This window comes from Chinchilla lanigera, unplaced genomic scaffold, assembly GCF_000276665.1.
Source record: "Chinchilla lanigera isolate Chin_1 unplaced genomic scaffold, ChiLan1.0 scaffold00029, whole genome shotgun sequence".
NCBI lineage: Eukaryota > Metazoa > Chordata > Mammalia > Rodentia > Chinchillidae > Chinchilla > Chinchilla lanigera.
Genome location: NW_004955430.1, coordinates 10,611,324 through 10,632,250, shown reverse-complemented (window position 1 = coordinate 10,632,250; position 20,927 = coordinate 10,611,324). Strand labels below are relative to the sequence as shown.

The following is a 20,927-nucleotide window of genomic DNA, read 5'->3' as shown; positions in this document are numbered from 1 at the left end:
TTTATTTTTTATTTTTTATTTTTTTTTGGTACTTGGATCAAACTCATGACCTCACGCTTGCCAGGCGGGTGCTGTGCCACTGAGCTAAATCCCCAGCCCTTCTTTCTCATTTTACTACTCATGTTCTTCCAAACCCATTCTTTAGATTAGAGAACAGCACACATTTTTCTGTTGGTGGCCAGATAGTAAATATTTTAGGCTTTGAGGGCCATAAAAACTCCATTGTATTGTAAGATGAGCAGCCATAAATAATAAACAGAAGGACAGTCTGTCTGCAAAACAAGCTGTGAGGTAGATTTGGTCTGCAGGCCTTAGTTTATGGACCCATTTTTAGACTTCCCATTGAGATCTGTGTGAATCCCTAATGTTTATACCTTTGTCTTCCTGGGCAAATTCCTATGGAGATATTATCTGTCACCATGAGTGCTAGTTAGAGGGACATGGAGACAAAATGATACATGATCTGAGAAGTCATAAGATGAAAGATTTTTGAGAAGCCCTAAACAAATTGATTCTCTTAAACTGTGAATGAAAATATTTTTTTTCTTTGTTTGGTAACCAGTGTGGTATGTATGTTTATTTTTGGCCAAGGCACATTAAAAAATGAGCAGAACATGTAACTCTGATGAGATTGAAGACATTTATTTTTACTTTTACCTCGTTTTACCACTGTTCTTTCTTTAATCAAATTATTTTTGATTTTCCTAACTGTATCTTTGTTGCATTTTAAGTTATTTTATTATATGATTATCAGAAGAAAATTCTGGTCTAAAAATGATCTAGCATTTCTTATTGGCAGAGTTTCCATATTTAGGAGAACCATAGCTATGACTTTCTTTGGGAGAAGAAACTAGATTGGGAGTTAGGAGACTGGACAAAAGTGTTCATTTTCAATTTTTTCATATGTATATATATTTGTGTCTCGAGTCAATGAGATAGAGCTTTTATGGCTCTGGGATTTTACTTAGTTCCATATTTTTACAGCTTAAAAATTGTGTTCATTATTAGCTAGTCATTTTAATATGACATTTAACTTTAGTTATGGGGATAATCATTAAAAAAAAAAAAAGAATCCAAAATCAGACCTATAGATATTCCTGTTGCTGGTAGCATTCTTTATTTTTGTGAACACAGTACTAGTAATTCTCAAAAATAGGACTCTACATGAAAGTACAGTAATGCTTGTTGAATTCAATTAAAAGCCCACAGACAAAGACAACATTGCCATAGACACAAATTATAGACATAGATTTATTGATAAGTGTTTTAAAACTCAAGCAGTTAATCTTACAGCGCTGTGGAAAATGGATTTTATGCTGTGATGAGTGCTTCAAGAGCTGAGCTGAGCTGAGGCAAGGGAGGTGGATCACCACCCATCATGAAGTTTTCCCAGGTTCTGATGCCATAGCTCATGCTGTAGACTGTTCTGTCTGCTTTTGGTTCTTACATTGAAAAATGCCACAGATGTGTATAAGATTTATTGCTGGAAGAAAGGTAGAATTTTCTCTTTTTATACCAAGTTAATCTCCTTGAAAAGATAGGTATCTCTGTAGTTCACATTAAAAAAAAACTATTCTTGAGGATGACAAAAGAATGAAAACCTGGTTTACCTTCATACCAGTACCTCTTTTTAAATAGCCAATTTAGAAAAAAATATTAAGAAAAAATTATTTGGGGGCCTAGGCTATAAAGGGGTTTGATTGTAAATCTTTATATTGATAATTGACAGTCCTTAGTAGAAGTACATGCTGGGGCATATTTGAAGCTGTTTGGTTTAAATAGGAGTGATTTTATATGTATATTTAAATGTTCATTGGCTGACGACTAGGTTTTGCACACGCAAGCATGTATGTATTTTCAGCGGTCATACTTAAAAATCACGCACACACACAGCTGCATTTAATGATTATACATTCATATGAATGCATGTAGTGTGTTTATTTCAAAGTGTATGCATTTCAATAAAAGCAGGTGCAGAGTGAAAGTATGGTGTGAGTGTGGAGTACGAAAATACACATGCTAATGCATATGTATAGACAAGGAGCTCTGCAGAGTTAAATTGCACATCACACGTTTGTGTGCATGTATCACGATGTGTAATTCCAACTCCAGGTTTTAAAAAATTAAAGTATGTACATAAGCACACAATTCTATGATACAATTGGATAAAGACATAGCCTGTTCTAGTGTATGTGCTGCCAAAGCGAGCCCAAGACATATCCTATAAACAATTTGCTAAACATTAATATAATAGTGTGGTTTTGAACTGAAAATTGTTTTAGTCGTTGACAGCTCAGAATTACTTTAAAATCTGGATTTCATGTTCCAACTCTTGAGAATTTTCTGCTCATCTTAATAGGGTTTCCTAAATTAAAACATAAACATCTCTTAGATTTTCACACGACCAATTTTTTTTTTAGTCTACCTTGCCTGACGATTTATGGCGAAATTTATATAATTACTTGTTTTAAGGACTTTTTCCCCGTCTGAATTGATGGGCATATGTTCTTTAATAGCTATTGAAGATTCCAACTTTTAGCATATGTCATTCATTCACTTATGCCTACTTGATGTCTTTTTAATGGAAACCTATGGCTAAAAGTAACTGCCAAAGCTGGACTTACACTTTCCAATTCACCCCTCTATAATATTGCTATTTAAAGTTTGTGATACAAGAAAGCACGTTCTTTAATATCCCCTCCCCACAAATAAAACACAAATGTTTAACTCTGACCCCCCTCTATGGCTGTCTTCTCTTTCTCCCTCCTCCTCTTGTCTTTGGCACACTTTATTTTCCAGTAAAATAAAAAATGAAGATGGATTATTCAAAACTGATAACAGTAATGGACCATCATGTAATGTTTTATTGAATTTGAGTTCTGTAAATTATGTGGTGGAGAGAAATTTGCCTGCTTAAGTATAACAGAAATTGCTACTGTGTTCCTATAATTCTTCACAGTGTAATTTAAGAAAAGTCCACTATCCATATCACTATTGAATAAAAGGTAAAAAGGTGCTATTACCCCAACATGACAGCTCTCTATTAGCCTACCCAAGGACAGAGATAAATGCGTCTACTTATAACTTACTTGGCTTGAGTCCAAGGAGTAGGTGGAGTTAGAAAATAGTCTTTCACCTGGACATGTGATTAAAAATTCACTGAACAACAGAGGCAGGTAGTGTGGAGGAATATTCTGTGCATTTTCTTTTTTGTGGGGAAGGCTTCATCCAGTCATATTTTCTTTCTGAAGGCTTTGAAGTTCCATGAAGCTGATACAATCTATTAGAATGAGTGAATATATTTAAAGCCGAGACAAACGGGAGGCCAGACAGGCTTTTTGTTCAGATTGGCAGTTTCTTCTGCTTATCTGCTATTTTAAAGAATTCATAATTAGCTTTTGGAAGTACTGATCGTATTTATTGAAGGTCTTTCTTGATGAATTTTACTTGTAGTAACTTCTAAACTCTTGTTGGAATGTAAAAAAAAAAAGATTTAGGAATTTATCAGTAAATTCATTCTTTAATTGCAAAGAATTAGGATTCTCATGTAACCACTCTGTAACAACAATGCAGAACAACTTTATGCTTACATCTGTGCAACACACATCCAATCATTTGCAAGATGAGTTGTCCCAATGAATGACAGCTACTCATTCCCCACTAAATTAATTGCTGGTAACTTCCGATATAATATTACAAGTTCTCAGGTTCTTTGTAGAAACAAAACCAGCAAATGATTTTAATTTAGTTCAGCAAATTTATTGAGCACCTATGCTGCACGACATTGATGTTTTAGTCCCAGTGTCATAGTACCTTCTATAACATGAGGCATATGAGAGCCTTGTCATACTTTTTTAGCATAAAGAAGAATTTCTGGTAAGAGAGCCCTCTATCAGTCAACCATGGGGAATTACCACACAGCATCTTGACCTAATCTGGCAAGTCTGTACTGTATGTTTTAAACTGTAGAAACTGGGAGATAGGGGCCACAAACAACTTGAGTCCACATGTATTTAAATAGCAGGGATCTGAATGGGCACAAAACATGCATTCCTGCATCTTGATTCTGATAATCATTTTGTATCCACAATTATTCTAAAGTGACGTGACTTTTTTTTGGTAATTAACACTAATCAAAACATTTTCTAACAAGATTTTTAAGCATTTCCACCAGGGGGCACTCCCCTCATTGAAAGCTCTGGGCAAAAAAAAAAAAAAAAAAAAAAAGGTTTCTAAACACAGGAGATTGTCTACACTGACTATTTTAGAGCTTGTTGAGTGTTCATAGGTTTAAAACATTGCATCAGACTATCAGCATATTCCATGCAGAAAAACTGTTCTTGTTCCAGTAGAATAATTAATTTAAGTGGAAATAAAATGCTTTGCCCCTGTAACACTAGTATGCTTAAATGGAAAGGCATGCGAACTTCAAAATATGGGCAGAGGGTAAAGAATTTTCTAAATTATCTCCCAAGTGACACGTTTTCTTCTATCTTAAGCCAAAGCAGGATGTCTTAGGTTCATATTAGCAAAACTCAAGAGACAGTTATTACGTATTTTTTCGTGTGTTTCATTTTTCTCTGTAATTCTCTGCTGCTTCAGAAAACATTTTTGGTAGAAATCTGTGGTATATTACTCTGCTATTTAAGATTTTTAAATGTCTAATTTCAGGTATTTCTCTTAAAAATCTATAGGTTATCCTTTTCCCTGGCCTTTTTTTTTTTTTTTTAAATTACTGAACAGTTGTGTAGGTAACATCTCAGAGAGTGCCACGTAACTTTTTCCACCCTGAGTAAGAGTAATTACCATTAGAATTCACCCACTGGTTTTTGTCCACGTTTTTATCACCTATTTGAATTGCTTTTTGTGATCTGTATAAACATAATTAATCAGTTGAGTAAATATTTATCAAATACTTACGTGGTGTAGGCATTGTGTTGTTATGACAAAACTTTTATATTCAAGGAATTTATAACATTGTATTTATGTATACTGAATGTTTGGTGTAGTTGAGATATATTACTTTACCAACGACATTTAAAATACATACTATTTGGTGGGGAGGGATGAGGAGGAAGGGCTCTTTCATTATACCTATTTTCAGATTTTTCCTTCATATTTGTGTGGAGTGTGTGTGTACCTGTGTTTTGGTTTCAGTATGACACATCAGAAATACTTCAATCTAATTTGTTGGTATTGTGCAAATTAAATAACTGGATGATTGATTGCTTGTTTGGCTGAATTTTAGTTAAATTGACTGGAGTTGTTTTGTTCCTGTGTAGACAGAGTCGCAGCATTACTCATTGGTAGCATGAATAAAAGGACATGTGCCACCCATTTTTCATCACATTTCTTAGGGTGAAACTGGAAGTTCAGGTCCAGTTTCCAGGCTGTGATTGAAGTAGATCAAGTGAGAGGTTTCTTTAAAATTGATTCCTTGAAGCCCCTAGAGACTTTTAGAAGTTCTTTAATACTAGCTTATAAATCATTTATAAAGTGGACAGTGCTTTTACACTATCTGCATCCAACTGTTATATTTAAGCAACATGGTACATTATCTTGAGGAATTGGACACAGACCCAGGTTTGTATTTCTCCATTGTTTTCACATCTTACCATCCCTCATTCTGGAGGGTTATTGGAAAGTGAATTTTCAAATTATATGTAAATTTTGATGAGACTTACTCTGAGTTACGTTGTGAGAAGCTGATACTCTGGCTAAATAAAGAAAGCAAATGCATCTTGGTATTTCCAACGTTATTCCACGTATAAGATCAAAGAGACACAGGCTGCTCGGTCCTTATAAAGTTATCAGAAAAATTTTTGAGTGTTTTTGTTTCATATTATCCCTTAAACACATTGGAAATAAAACTAAGTTTAAAAGAGTCCTTCCAAGAGTTAGAAAGTTAGTTGAACAATACTATCCTATGATTTGGGGGAAGAAAGACACCTTTAGGGAGTTTCCAGAGGTGCAAATTTCTTATGTTACTAATAATGCTTTCTTTTTCTTAAGAAATTTGGTAAGTGCTGAATTTGATAATATTTATTTCAGGAAATAATATGATGGGTTTCTGCAGTATAAAAGAGTGATTACATATTTCAAATTTGATTAAAGTTCAGAATTTTAACTTAGTACTCGGTGGTATAGTACACACTTTGATAATTTGAAGATTAAGGAGTAACTTAAAACATTGCCTGTGAAAATTTAGCATCATTCTTAGGTGATGAAATAGTAATATTCATTTTTTTCCTGATGTGTTGCAGTTCGTTTCTGGTATTGTCTTTAAAAGTTCTACTTACTGCTTTAGATATGGCTTTATATCTTTACATCCTAAGCTACTGGCATTCCACTGTCTTTGTCTAAGCAGGTTAAGAACTATACAGTCTGATGCTGTTGTATTATGAAGATTTCATTCATTCTTAACTTTCCCCATTGTCTCTCTGTGAAAGATGTTATGGCAAGTTAAGCTACTCGAAGGCGACCATTTAGGCAGCTTCAGTTTATATGTGAAGCAGATGCTTAATAAAATTAAGACTATAGTTGAGGCGCTCTTCCTTAACACTTCAGTTGTACCTAATGTACTCCTATGCAGAGGAATGCCTCGGACTGTTCCCTTTGTAAACAGAGTAGAAGACGGGAGAGGATCACCTCTGGCTGGCCAGACCCTGCCAGCAAACTCACCCTGTGCCTTTCATTCCCGCAGGGCTTGCTTTCAGAAATCCTCCGGAAGGAAGAGGACCCCAAGACTGCATCCCAGTCTTTGCTGGTAAACCTTCGGGCTATGCAGAATTTCTTGCAATTACCAGAAGCTGAAAGAGACCGAATATACCAGGATGAAAGGGAAAGGAGCTTGAATGCTGCCTCGGCCATGGGTCCAGCCCCCCTGATAAGCACACCGCCCAGCCGCCCTCCCCAGGTGCGCTCTTCTTTTCCTTGACCTTCTTTTATGTTTTTTTTCTTTCTTTTTAAAAAAATTAAAAAGAATTTCAACAAGAAACCAGACAGATACAGATTTTTAAAAATTCATAGAGTTGCCTGAGGAAAATTTCATCCCAAATCACTAATTCTGATGCAAAAACAATAAGCTACTAATTAGAAAGCAGAAGAAAAACTGCTTTGTGTTGCTCCATTCTTTGTGGGTTTTTTTAGGGGTGAAAGGGGTCTTTAAGTGGGATATTTACCTCTACTAGCAACATTAATTAAAAAGTATTTTAAATTCAATAGGAAAAAAGAATAAGGTCAGTTTTATCCCTATAGTTTTGGAACTGCCATTTGAGTAATAAATAAATAAAAATAAGTAATTCCATTTGTACTTACGCTTCACAATACGAACTACAGCTGGTACGAGTTACACATCATCTCGTTTGTAATCTTTCATAATTAAGTTTAATACAACCCTTGAAGGCAACTTCAAGTGGGGCTAAAGAATTCAGTCCCTATTCCCAAAAATGGGCACATTTTCGGTTAAGTTTTTGGTCACTTTTTAGGAAGGAAAAATGTTACCTTCCAGGTAATTTTGTGGCTGTCCATTTGTAGTATTTTAAATTTTTATGTTTATTAGTACATGTTTATAGTACATAATGATTACATTCATTGTGGGGAATTGGTACATGTACAAAACACACGTAATTCCTTTTATGTCCCCTCCCCACTTCCTTCCATCTCTACCCTTTCTCATTTGCAAAAGATTTATCTCTGTGTTTCCTATTGCATTATTATTTTAAAAATCAAGTTTAGTAGTCTCCTTATAGTTATTATAAGAATTCAAGAAATGATTTAGTAAGAACTATTAGGTGAAATTGGTGGTGGTTGAGGCTCAAAGTCCACAAGCAGGTCTGCTTTTTACATGTTTAATCTGGATTTCTCAGCCCTTAAAAATAAGGTCAACTAAGGCTGGGAATATAGCTCAGCAGCACAAGCGCCTCCCTAGCAAGCGCAAGGTCCTGAGTTCGATTCCCGGTACCAAAAAAAAAAAAGAAACCCATACTAAAAATAAGATCAGCTAAAATGAATAAAAATAAAATATGAAACAAAATCAGGTATTCATATGACCTATAATGTCATGATGAAATTACATGTTGAAGTTTATTTTCTCCATTAATAGTAAAAAAATAAAAATAAAAAGCATGTATTTCTAAATATACGAATCTAGTGAAAGCCTATTCAGTGTTAAAGATGAAATTCCTGCAGGCACTCCATAAATGAGAAATAGACATAATATCCAGCCACTTGTTGAGGCGCTGTTTATCTAATCCTGCTATCTATAGGAGCAGACTATAAGAAAGTCATTGCTGAAACTGTGAATAAGAAGTCCTGTTTCTATGGGAGAGGAGAAGAATGTCAACTACCTGTATATATACATAACCACCTGCCTACATGCACAGTTGTTGAGTTTGATCTGTAGTAAACCCTTCTGTAAAAGACTTCCTAAGATAAAGAAGGAAGAACTCTACCTATGTAAACATATACATATATGTATATATGTATATATATGTATATATATGTATGTATGTGTGTGTGTGTATATATATATATATATATATATATGCCTTTTGTCAGAATGATTAAATAAAAACATTCTCCCTTGGCCTTGGTTTAACACTTGCTTTGCTTGTTTAGAGTTAATGCACCTCTGGGCAGACTAACTTTATCGCTTGATCTGCAATGCTAATGAAAGAATGGCTTACTTAAGATCACTATAAATTTCAACACTAAAGACCCCCTTTTTTAAAAATATCTGCCCAAATATCTGACCTGGTGATTGTTTAATACAGCTTTTGTTTTCATGTTTTTCTAAGATTTGGGTTTTTTTTCCCCAAATATGATTATGCTACCCTTATGCATTCTCTTTAGTCAAAATGACACTAATTCTTATTAAATGATATTTATTTTCATGTACACTTAAGGTATTACTGTGCTGTCCTATGTATACATATGAAGGTATTATCTGCTGTAGTAAGTAGGGGTAGATAATGTATGTATTTTGGCCTGAGTTATCAATTGCCTGGTTAAGGCACCCTTAGTTGTACAGTGTTATTTGTTTGTTCTTAAGACAAATACGCTGAGGAATGCAGCTCAATGGTAGAGCAATTGTTTAGCATGCAGAAGGCTCTGTTTTCCATCCCTAGTATTTTCAAACGATAAAAAGACTCAAGACTAAGCTCTTAGCTACATTTGGACCAATGATGAATGTATTTATGGAAATACTGTTAATTTTTAGTGATCTTCTTTCAAAGGAAATGCTTCTATTAATGAAGTATTACTGGCCATTTAACCAAATTCTGAAATGATCAACTGATACATGTATGTATAATTTTATTTTATAGCTATAATACACACCTTTGAGGTATCTTACTTGCCTCTCAAAGAATCCCATTGCATTACTCATTATTACAATAAAGCTTGCTACCAAACTATTTGTACTTTATCCATTATTAGTGATTCAGTCAAATTTTAAGAAATTCTTGGCTGTATGTTTTGGCATATGCCTGTAATTGCAGTGCTTAGGAGGCTGAAGCAGGAGGATTGCTGTGAGTTCAAGGCCAGCCTGGGCTACAAAGTGAGTTCAAGGCTGGCTTAAATTGCATACTGAAAACCTGTCTGAAAAAGGCAAAAAGAAAAATTTATCCACAGAAATTCTCAATATATTAAAGGTATTATTACAAAATGAGTACTTTAGATTTGGAACAAGTGTGCTATAGCACAACTGAATTTGTAGTGTTTTGCAACAGCTGAAATTGAACTCTTAAACTGGAGCCAATGCAATACATAACAGGGTTTTAATATGCTTATTATGAATGGTTAAAAAGAGAGGGGGAAAATGAAATCACAGATGCAAAAAAAAGACTGCAAATTTTGTTCTCCTTTAATTTTGTTTTCCTGAGAAGGTCTGTGTGAAATTACTGTTCATTTCATTTCCCCTAAAATGAAAAGATTTGGAACTTATTTTGAGTCAAATTTTGGGTTTGAATTAAACCTAAACCCGGATTTCTTTCTGGAGAATTACAGGTAAAGAACTACAGTTTAGTGGCTCACAGATCTAAGCCACCTTTACTCCTGAGAGACTAGATTCTCTTCCAGCTTCTTATAGGGTGTAGGTCACACGTAAGATAAATTTAGAATGTACCTGGGCCATATCAGACCAAGGGACTGAACTGTTGAGGCACTTGAATTCCAGAGGGACTTAAATCTCCAAGAACTTCCCCAGCTAGGGGAGTTTCAGGTAGAGCTCCTAGGGACACCTCATCTGGAGAGACTTAGACCAGCCTCAGGAAACAGCAGAAATTTGGGACCTTCTGTGCATAACTGTCCCTTGCCCTGCATTTGGGGCAGTCATACAATGGGCTTTGTACTTAGCTTGGGTCAGTAGCTCTGGACCAGACCTGTGCTGAAAGCGTATTTTTACAACGTATGTGTTCTAATTGAAGAAATAAGAATGTCCTCACTTGAAAGTGATTCACAGTTTTCAGAGCACCTTAACCTATGTTAATTCATTGAATCCTCATACCAACCTTTCAGTAAGAGGAAAAATGAGAAGCCCTAGTATAAGACTGAATTCAAGTTGTCAAATCCTAGTAAGTCCATGGTTCTTTCCTTTACTTCAGACCCCCTCATCAAAAACAACTTATTTTTGAAAGGAGAAAGTGAGCCTGGGGACTTTTTCTGTTTGTTATACAAGGTAGGAAGTTGTATTGTTAGATAAGAGAAAGGGACATATGGGAAAACATTGACCTGGTGGAGTAAAGGAAGTGCTGGGCAGGTGACCCACATGGAAAGCATTTGAGCAGTGGTGTGTTTCTGATGTTGTGGAGAATACATCCCTTCCAAACTGTGGTAATGTGAAAATACCTAGGAGAACCCAGTCCCCTCAGACTTACCAGGTCTGAAGTTTCTTTTCTTGCCATGCTTTACAAATTTCCCCATGAATTTACTAGAAGAATTTTGCTAATAATAATTAGTGATTTTTTTTTTCTTCTAATGATTTGTTCCACAGCATAGGTCAATTTTGAGGATTTCTGCCTTAATTCTCTGCTTTCTCTGGTTTTTGTGTATTTTTAATACATGTGACTTTTGATTTAAATTAATTTTGCAATTTCAGTTTCCACAAAGACTGTTTGAAAGCATGTAATGATGAACTTACAACTTTTACATGAATTATATAATTCTTTTTTACATTGCTATATAATTCTTTAGTTGCTTCTAAAGTAAGATTTGACATTTTATAATAGTACTTATAGAATGTTGAAAGTTCATATAATAATACATATTTAATCTGGTAGCTGCACTATTATTTACATGTAAAATAAATCCCTCAATAATATACTGTTGGCTCGTTTGATTTCAGCTGCAGTTTCAAGCATGAACTTAACCCTGATGAAGTGTTTGTTACTGAAAACTTTAAGATCATATTTGTAAAATGCTTCTCATTAATAGTCATCTGTTAAAAGCTAAAACACCTTTAAAGTCTAGATTTGGAAAATAATGTTGTTCCTACAGAATAAAGAAATATCTGAAAAGATCCAACCATGGTATTACTGACAGTGTTAAATATATAGAAATTTAAGAGCAGGGACTATTTTTTTTATTACCAATAAGCATTCCACAGAATCACACATTTCTTACAACAGGACTAAGAAGACACTTGTGTCCTGCTTGGTGGCACAGACCTGTAATCCCAGCACTCCAGAGGCTAAGGCAGGAGAATCACTACAAGTTAGTGTGGTCTGTATATTGAGTTCAGGACAGCCTAACTGACATGGTAAGAACCTGTCTCAAAAACAAAACAAAACAGAACAAAAAAAGTTTATATTTTCCATACCTCGGACAATAAATTTAAGTTAGAGTTGTAGTATCAGTTATAAAACTGTTAACCAGATTTAGTGAAGAGCCACCAGAAAGAAGGTCAACATGTCCTCATAACAATGTTTCTGAAAAGGCCCTTACAACAGCGCCAACCCCACGCAGCTCTGCCGCCTCTAAGAACAAGCATCAGACAAACTTACAATTTTAACCTTGAGCCATAAACAAATTACTTAACCTCTTTGTTATAACAAAAATTTTTTTTTCAATTTAAAAATAGTGCCAACTCTGGGCTATTATGTAGGTTAAGAAGTTAATATACATTTACAGAATGCCCAACACATAATAACCAACTAATAAATGTCAGCCTTTATTATCATAATTATTAAAAGTACATAAAAATTTAATTTTGTGTATGTGAGAGCTGTGTGCTTGCAGGCAGTTCTTCCCGCATCAAAGAGGAGCACATTCACCATTCAAGACCAAAGGAGAGTTTGTTCTGTGTAACCTAAAAATACGATTTGATGGATTTAGCAATCTGTGAAGAAACAGAATACAGTTTTTATGGGAAAAGTGTGTTCTGCTGTACAGTTTCAGAGAAATAAAAAGCAGACCCTAGTGCTGCACCCATCCCCGTAAGAGAGGGTAAATCGCAGAAGCTCCCAATCCTAACTACTTCCCTGGCGCCGCCGTAATAACGGAGTAGTTCACCTCACCTTGATAAAAGCTATTCAGAAGGCAACTGCATTTATTTTACCTCCTGTGCTATTTGCGGAAAAGAGCTGAAGAGTAGTTTGTTTTGCCTGGAATGAACTACTTTATGAATTTTAATGTGTGATATAATATTAAAAGCTAAACCCGGATTAAAGATTTTTTTTTGTACTAAGCTAAAATAGTACTTAGCAGAGTGAGGTATAAAAGATTTTTGTTTCCATTTTTACCTGGGGAAAAACTCAGCTTTCATATTTTGAAAAGCTGTCCAAGTCAGTTACCCTTGAGCAATAGCTTGTGTTTAGTGGGGGAAAACATGATTCCAGAAATCTAATAGCTTATCTATGATAAGATGCATATCTGGGCCAAGAAGACGATAGCAGAAAGCTTTTCTAAATATTTTTTAAGTGAGTAATCCAGACAGATAATTTCTAACTACGTTTTTAAAGTTTTGCTATTACATTCTTTTTTTTTTTTTTGAGTAATATTTCATGTGTGTTTGTTTTCCATTTTGGTTTGTGTTAGCCCCTAGGAAATGAATAATTGAATTTTTTTTTATCTAGAATTCTTGCTTTTTGGTTCAAATTGTATTTGCTTTATTAACAAAATTAACTGAATAAATTTTTACAAACAGAATCCCAGGGTTGAAACAAATGATTGTAGCCCACCTCAGTGATAAATTTTCCAATGTAATTTTTACAGAAGAATGAAAATTGTTTTAAAAGCAGACAAAAGCAGTTTTCCAAATCTGCTCTTAACTATTACTAAGTAGATTGCTACTAAGGAACTGTTTCTTCCAAGGTACTGGACTTTATTCCTCAATTAACATAACATTCAATTTTCAGAGCAATTGAAATGGCTTTTCTTTTTTCTTTCATTTAAGCTGTGAGAAAAATAGGTATTGAAAGGGACCCCATGGGGTGATCAGATCTATTCCTCTGCCTCAAAGCAAGACCACCCCAGAGCAAGATTTCAAATCTCACCAAAGCAACTTTGTAGGCAATTTATGGTAATGCGTTAACTCTTCTGGCTCCTAAAGTGGTATTTAGCAGATTATTGCTTTAAAGCCCACTTCTCAGTGGCCTTGTCATTAATACTGAGTACCCTTGCTCACTAGACTCCCAGAGCTGGAAAGGGAACACTGGAAATGTAACCTAGACTGTCACCATCCACTTTCAGGTGATAGTTTAAGGGAGGTAATGAGATCCTATTACCTTCTGTGTAGTATTCAGGCCTGAGGTCCAACCATCTCATCGCCTTATCTTTTCCCTGCTTAGAGGGGTAATATCGTGGTAGAATACCCTTCAAGATGAACAGCAGGTGCAATATTTTTCTGACCAGAAGGTAGAGAAGTTCAGAAGGTACGTTATAAAGGGGACTCACATTTAGTTTTGAGAATTGAATTTTCTGTTTGTGAAGTAACCTCTGTACTATTTTCTTGCCAAATATTTTGAAGACAGAGTGAACTAAAACCATGGAAACTTAGTAGTTTGACTAGAGATGTGGCAGTTAGTGCCAAAAACTCTTTCTTTATTCCTAAAATGCACTTACTTTTCTGTCATTCATAGTTTGTTAGAATTTGTACAAGAGGTAAGATTCTAAACAACAGAAACGTACAAATGGCACTAAGAAGTGAGATCCTTAGTCGTTCTGCTGGGAGAAGCGTGGTGCTGAATCTGTAGTAATTTTTCACTTCCACTTTCATGAATTTCTCAGTTAAAAAGTGATGTACTTAGTTCATATGTAAATATTCAAGGCTGGTTCATGTAAGTACATAATAAAAATTAAAGTTGGAGCTAAAAGTATAGTGGTATCAAATTTTGATGTGATTTCATTTTCTCCCTAAAATTTTGTGGCATCTTCTGCTGATAACTGTTTTTCATTATTATACAAGGCATTGGTACTAATCTTTCGCTCAGGATTATACGTTTTGACTATATTCATGAAGTCACCGATGATATATTTTGTGTTACAATAATACTCTCTTAAATGTTGTGAAACATTTTCTTATTGTCTGGTTCCACAAGTCAAAAGGAAAGAGTCGTATACAAGGGTGCCAGGAAAAGATGAAGTAATTATACAGAACAGCTTGGACATGCACGTGTAAAATGCAACCAGCCTTTATGATAATTAAGCAAGGCACTCTACCTGTTTCATGGATGGATAGAAGATTTAAATATGCAGTTCTGCAAATGGCTTTGTTATGGAAGATTTTTAAAATGAAGCATAAGAGGAAAAGGCATAAAAGAGTCTAAAATTAAAAAGGCCATAGTATATAATAGCTATTAGTGATGTAGTTGTCTATTAGGCACTGGGCACCCAGTGAAGATGCAGCATTGTGCATTATGATTTTAATTGTGAATTTCCGTTGTTAGGATTGCAGTGGAAGGTAATTGGGAGACAATTAGTTTAGGGTTTTCAAGTCTTTGAAACTATTCTGTTTTCCAGAAAACTTACTTTATGGCATTATAATTCCTGGTTGTCAGCTGGCAGTTGCTGTCACATTACAGATGCAATCACCTGTGACAATGTGACTTCCTTAACTTAACCAATCTGATCTCAGGGCAATAAGTAATGTTGAATGACTGCACTGTTGATCACCTTGATCATAAAAAGAGCAACAATGTCCAGTTCGGATGCTGAGCCTGAGAAGCTTCAAAACAATTTAGCCAATGAAAAATGACAGCTGTATTCAAAATGTTTTGTAGGTGAAAACAGCTACGATTGCCTCTGAGAGGAATGGGAAACCAGAGAACAATACCATGAACATTAATGCTTCCATTTATGATGAGATTCAGCAGGAAATGAAGCGTGCTAAAGTGTCCCAAGCACTGTTTGCAAAGGTTGCAGCAACCAAAAGCCAGGTAAGAACCTCTATTAGGCATTGGAAGTATTTATTTGTGATGCCCGTGGGATTTTCATTAACAGAAGTGTCTATTTTGATATGAACTTGCATTACTGAGTGGTCACAATCTTTAGGGTTATGTGTGACTTCTCAGATGAAACAGTGTTCAGATTCAGATTATAGATAGTTTTGTTTCCCTTCAACAGCCACTTCTAAATCAAGGATTTATCTGGCAATCAGTTAATAGTTGCTTTCAGAAGAATAGCATAATATAGAGAAAGTTTCATAGAAAAAAGTTACTTTTGTTTCAGTATTACATAGATCATAATTTTCATTCTAAAATACGACAAATATACAGTTTCTTCTCTTCTGTTCAAACCTGTTGTTACAACAGACTTCACACACATCTTTTCCTATTAGTGATAGTTTTTACATAGATGTATACAAGATGTACAAATTGAATTACCATTAGGACATTTGTTCAATTCAAATGAGTTACTGAGTAGACTTGAGTTGTAAAAGTTGCAAATCTCTACAAAACAAAAGCAAAGGATAGTTACTGCAGTCTTTGTCAGTGTAACTGTCATATGTTGATAATTTTTGTTCATCAAAAGTAGAATCATCTATGAGAACAAACTCCTAACTGCCTAAAACCCTTCTTCAAGAATACTTTTTAAAGGATCAGAAGAATACTAAATTTTCTTCCCCCTGGCAAAGGATTTGATAACACTATCAAGGTGAGATTTAGAGGCAATCAAGGGCTCCAGGTGAGATTTGAACAACTTACATTTGTACACAAGTATATTTTCATTATCATTAATGAACCCTCTTTTTCATAACATCCTGGCTGTTGTCAGTTTGTGATAAAATGTATAATTCTGGGAGTATTTATGACACGATGAATTTATAACACTGACCTTTGTAGCTTTTTAAAAATTTTACTTGATCAAAATTAATAGTAGTACTTAATGGGAGTTTTGCTTTAGAAAAATGTTCTTGTTTAAGTTATAGGCTGGATGAAATACTTAAGGGATATCTTGGAAATGTTATATAAAAATGATTAAACTCAAGCTGTGGACTGTAAAAATTATAGCTTTATAGGCCACATGCCTGCCTACCCTTCAATCACTGTCAAAGTGATAATTTCTACAATAATATGTTTCTTTTATTGTGAGATTCTAAACATCAAGTGCTGTTTAAACATTAAACTGAATTGTTTATGTTAGCACTGCACTCAGCGTGCCATACATCAGGCCACCGTAATCTCTCATGGAATGTAAAATTCTGTCATGAATCATGGCTTGTATATCGGAAATTACTGTAATTTTGATTGGAAATTACAGGGCTCTTGAAATGTTTCTAATTATGATAGAATGTTAGAGCCGCTTCAAACCTGTGTGCTTCTTCAGATGTCTTCATTTACATGCCAAGACTATGCATTAAGGAGAAATGTCCTGTTCTCACTTCACCCACCCACCCTGCGCATTCTTGTTTTGACTATTTAGTCTAATTATGATGAGGATCTCTTATTTAAATATATATTATCTTGCCTTTCTTTCTGATCTTACATCTTTTTTTTCCTGACCTGTCTAATTACCAAGAATAACAGACTGCATTCCTACAAGGGCTGAGCGCTTTCCCCAAATCTCCAGAATGGGAAAACTAGACCTGCACTGTTATAATAAGGTCAGCCTTAAACACAAAACAAACAGAAATTAATAGTGAAGCTTTTCAGTAAGTGCCGTCAGTTACCTGTCACTTTCATTTAATCCACCCCCCCTCCCCAAGTTTCCTTTTTGATTATAGTGCAGCTTCCTATGACTAACAATCCCTTTACTACCTTCAGTTTGATTCCTTTAAATGATACCCTGGATCTTCCATCTCTGGGCTAACTTACTGATCTTGTAACTATTCAGACAGTATTAGCAGTTGTCCGATACAGTTGTGTGTGGATGTTCTAGGAGTTTTTCAACATCCTTGCCATTTGTACCTTGTGATTCACAGTTCTCCTGAGTCCCTCTTTCAGCAGTGTCAGTGGGCAATTTCTAACGCATGATAGTGTGTTTCCTAAGACCCCCCCGAATTTTAATCTCCTCATTACTGGCTGAGTGAGCATCCAGGAGGCTAACTACAGGCTGTAGGGTTCTGCAGACTGCTTTCATTCTTTTGAATAGTCATTCCTGATTTCTAATGTACTGTCACTTCCTAGAAGAGCAATTTTATAGTTTTCTCTTAGCTGTTCAGTTTAAATCCTTACAGAAATAAGTACAAAGACTGATGCTTACTTCAAAGTAAGACAGGTAAAAACTATGTCCATTACTAACAGGAAATCTAAGAAGGAAAGGTGGCCATTTACTTACATTGTATTTTACTGGGCTATCTTGTGAAGGGAACAAAAGCTAAGAAACCAACAAAAGCAGAATCTTCACGTCAGATTGACCTTTCTCATTTAATTTCTCATGGTCAAAATTTGACATTTCTAAAATAGTTATCTCTGTCTCAAGATTAGATGTGCCAGAGCTCATCAGAATGAAGCAGCGCTCCCCCACGATCAAGCCTGTGAGAAATGCGAGGCAGAGCACTGCCATCTTCCTCCATCTGCTTCTGTGTCCCATCCTGGTTGAGCAGGTTGGCTTAACGGCCACCGCCTCTTCCCAGTAGACCCCATCGTACATTATGTATTAACTGCAGTTACTTTGGAACCCTGTTAATTTCCTCAGTTTACACATGAGGGTCACTTATTAGTAAATAGTAGAGCCAACTCTGAATTGCATCCCTCGTACTACATTAGTAATCTCTTCAGGTTTCTAAGGCAGCGCCGGTACTAAAGTTACTCCTGCTCCAGGGAAGAGAAATTTAAGGATATTGGAGATAGAAGCAGCAGAAAGGGCTTTCTTTTCTTCATTGACTGGTTCATTGGACACAGGTTAATACTTACACGGGGCCCTTGGAATCCAGTATTTTCATGGCTAGTAGAAGTGAGTGTACATGGTACAAGGGGAGAGGTGACCAGGTATGCCTCTAGCACCACAGTGTCAAGAAATTGTTTAAACATGTTGAGCCCAAGATTGTTTTAACACAGGAGAAAGTCACAGTCTATAATATATACAGAAGCACTTTGAAATATATGTTACAGTGTGCTACATAAGTTCAGTCCTCCACATAGATACAGGTTATTTATCATGTATTTATTTCTAATACCTTCCATTTTAAAAGTTAGAGTGCTCTGCAATGACGAGTGCACAAAGTATTTTCAGTAAAAGAAACCAACTTGTGTAGATTCCACCATTTCACATGTATTACATTCTCTTCAATGAATAATAGAAATGAGATTGTTTTTACCTCTAATAGAACCGTCTGAATAAAATACGCACCTGGAAACTGAAGGTAGGTTACTTTTTTGCTTGGTTGGGAAAGCAGGCTAATAATGCAAACTTTAAATAGATGATGTGCTTTAAACATAATGTGAATGGCTACAAACGAATACGCTTCATATTCTGGGTATTCAAATAAGCAGCAGTTTTTCCGAGTGAATCATATTGGAATTTTATCAAACATTTAGTCTGATAACATTCAAATAATTATGAGAGCAGAATTTGCTAATTTTACTGTTTAAAAAAAATAGTTGATTTGGGTAATAACCATTACGGTATCAAGGTTCAGTTACTGTTCATTGGTTATCGTGTTTTCATATGGGAGATGGAAATGGGATTTTTCCCTTAATAGTGGCAGATGTTAGAATCTAATTTTACTCCACAGCAAACCCCTTGAGAGCTCTGAGGCTTAAGGTGTGTGTCCAGCAAAGGGACATTAGCGGCGACGTAGGCCTTGCCTTGTACTCTGGGTTGTTACACTGGTTTTCATGTTTGCCGGGTGGAGTCTGCAGATACAGCAGCACAGTAAGAGTCGAGGGCTTTCACAGAGCCGCACTGCGTCACCACCTGTATTGAGAAAATGATGCTTTTCTTGTGCTTTATTAAACAGGGTATTTCTTCTAGGAAAATGACTAGTTGTGAAGATTTCATCTGACTGAACGTACTTTCAGCGTAATCTTTTGTAATGTCCTGAGTTACAGAACTCTAGCCACTGCAGCTTTGGCTGGATTGACAGGCCTGGTTTTTAACACTAAAATTAAAAAAATTTTTTAAAACATGCTGTCTTTGCAAAAACAGTACTGGTGGAAGAGACCAAGTAATTTAAAACCCTTTTCTTTCTTCCATCTACTATTTATAGACCCCTGTCTTGGAAATTTAGGGCGAGTGAGAGAGGATGATTGAGAGAGGGACAGAGAGAGAATGCTTCAGTATTCCTTGAGTTTGTAAATTTTTTTTAAAAAGCATAATTCTGACTTTTAGGTTTGGAAAATCCTAGATGGTGGTTGGAGTGTCTTAAATACCAGTAAGACATACTTCACAAGCCAGTAGGGTAGAAACAGAGCTAAAATATAATTTTAGTTGCTGGAAATTAGACTCTGTAACAACAAAATTCTGGAATGAAATCTCCAGTGACTCTGTTCTGTCTTTTAGCATGTTACAGAAGGCACTTTTTATTTTGTTAGGGTTAAATTACATTTCATGGAAGCTACAGTTTGTAGCTGTGTTGATTCCTTCTTTTGAAATAAACGTGTAACAGACTGTGCTGCCCCAGGATTTCACCTGTGCAGCGATCTATCTCAGGCACACCGGAGACCCTGCAGACCTGAGGGTTAGAGCTCCTGTTCTTCCCGTGCCGCATCCTTCCATAGCAGTCTAGCAGATGTTTACATTGTGTCCCTAGGAGTTTCTTCTCTTGGACACAGGAAGTTCCCTTCAGCTGCAGTCTGAAGAGGGAACTGGTCCCTCCACACACCTCCCTCTGGGCCTTTGTCTTTTAAACTGGGCAGAAGAGACCCTGAGCAGACACAGATTAGGTTTTCTGATTGCACTGACTGAAAAAGGAAGGGGTTAGAGGATTGTTTGCGGAGAAGCCTGAGGGAGCATAGCCCCTTGCATCTCACACCTCAGCTGTCTCCCCATGTTCAGATGAACACACATTTTTGGAGCTACCTGTGCTGAGCTCATGAGTCAGAGGAAGGTGTTCATTGATCTATTCAGGGTGTTCTGTGTGAGGAACCACTGCTCTAAAAGTCTTTTGCGTCTAAATGGTGGAAATACATACTGGTTTCCGTTTTCTGTAACTCATTTTTATATTCCTATGTGAATGCCAAACAGTACTGTTAAAACTAATGGTTTTAAATATTGCGGTTTTCTGATATTCTGAAGGTGCATGATGTATGTTACATGATTTTTCTTTTTTAAAAGAACTGGTTAATTTTGAGATTTCTGTATTCTAAAAATTAGCATGTTTTAGGAAGTCGAGGGTTTTATCAGGGAGGTCCAGAATTATTACATAGAACACTTGGCTATCCATTATATTTTTTGACTAAGAAGTGTTTTTCTTCTAGGCACTTGGGGATAAGCTTTAACAAACTGATTAAAAGATCTTTGGCTATCTTGTTGCTACTTTCAAAAAATTTACTTTTCTTAACTCTAAATTTAAAAGTTGATTCAACTGAAAGCCATAGATTTTCTTC

The 20,927-nt window shown here is 35.6% G+C and overlaps 1 protein-coding gene across 5 annotated transcripts in view; it reads left to right on the top strand.

The window, feature by feature from the left end:
* The window catches only part of Satb1 (SATB homeobox 1), a 96,349-nt gene that overhangs the window by 51,637 nt on the left and 23,785 nt on the right, over nucleotides 1–20,927 (top strand). For all 5 annotated transcript variants that reach the window (XM_013515672.1, XM_013515671.1, XM_005387458.2 and 2 more), the window contains exons 8-9: nucleotides 6,704–6,916; nucleotides 15,219–15,374. In XM_013515672.1, coding sequence (XP_013371126.1) covers nucleotides 6,704–6,916; nucleotides 15,219–15,374 — 369 coding nt within the window. The remainder of the gene's footprint in view (nucleotides 1–6,703; nucleotides 6,917–15,218; nucleotides 15,375–20,927) is intronic.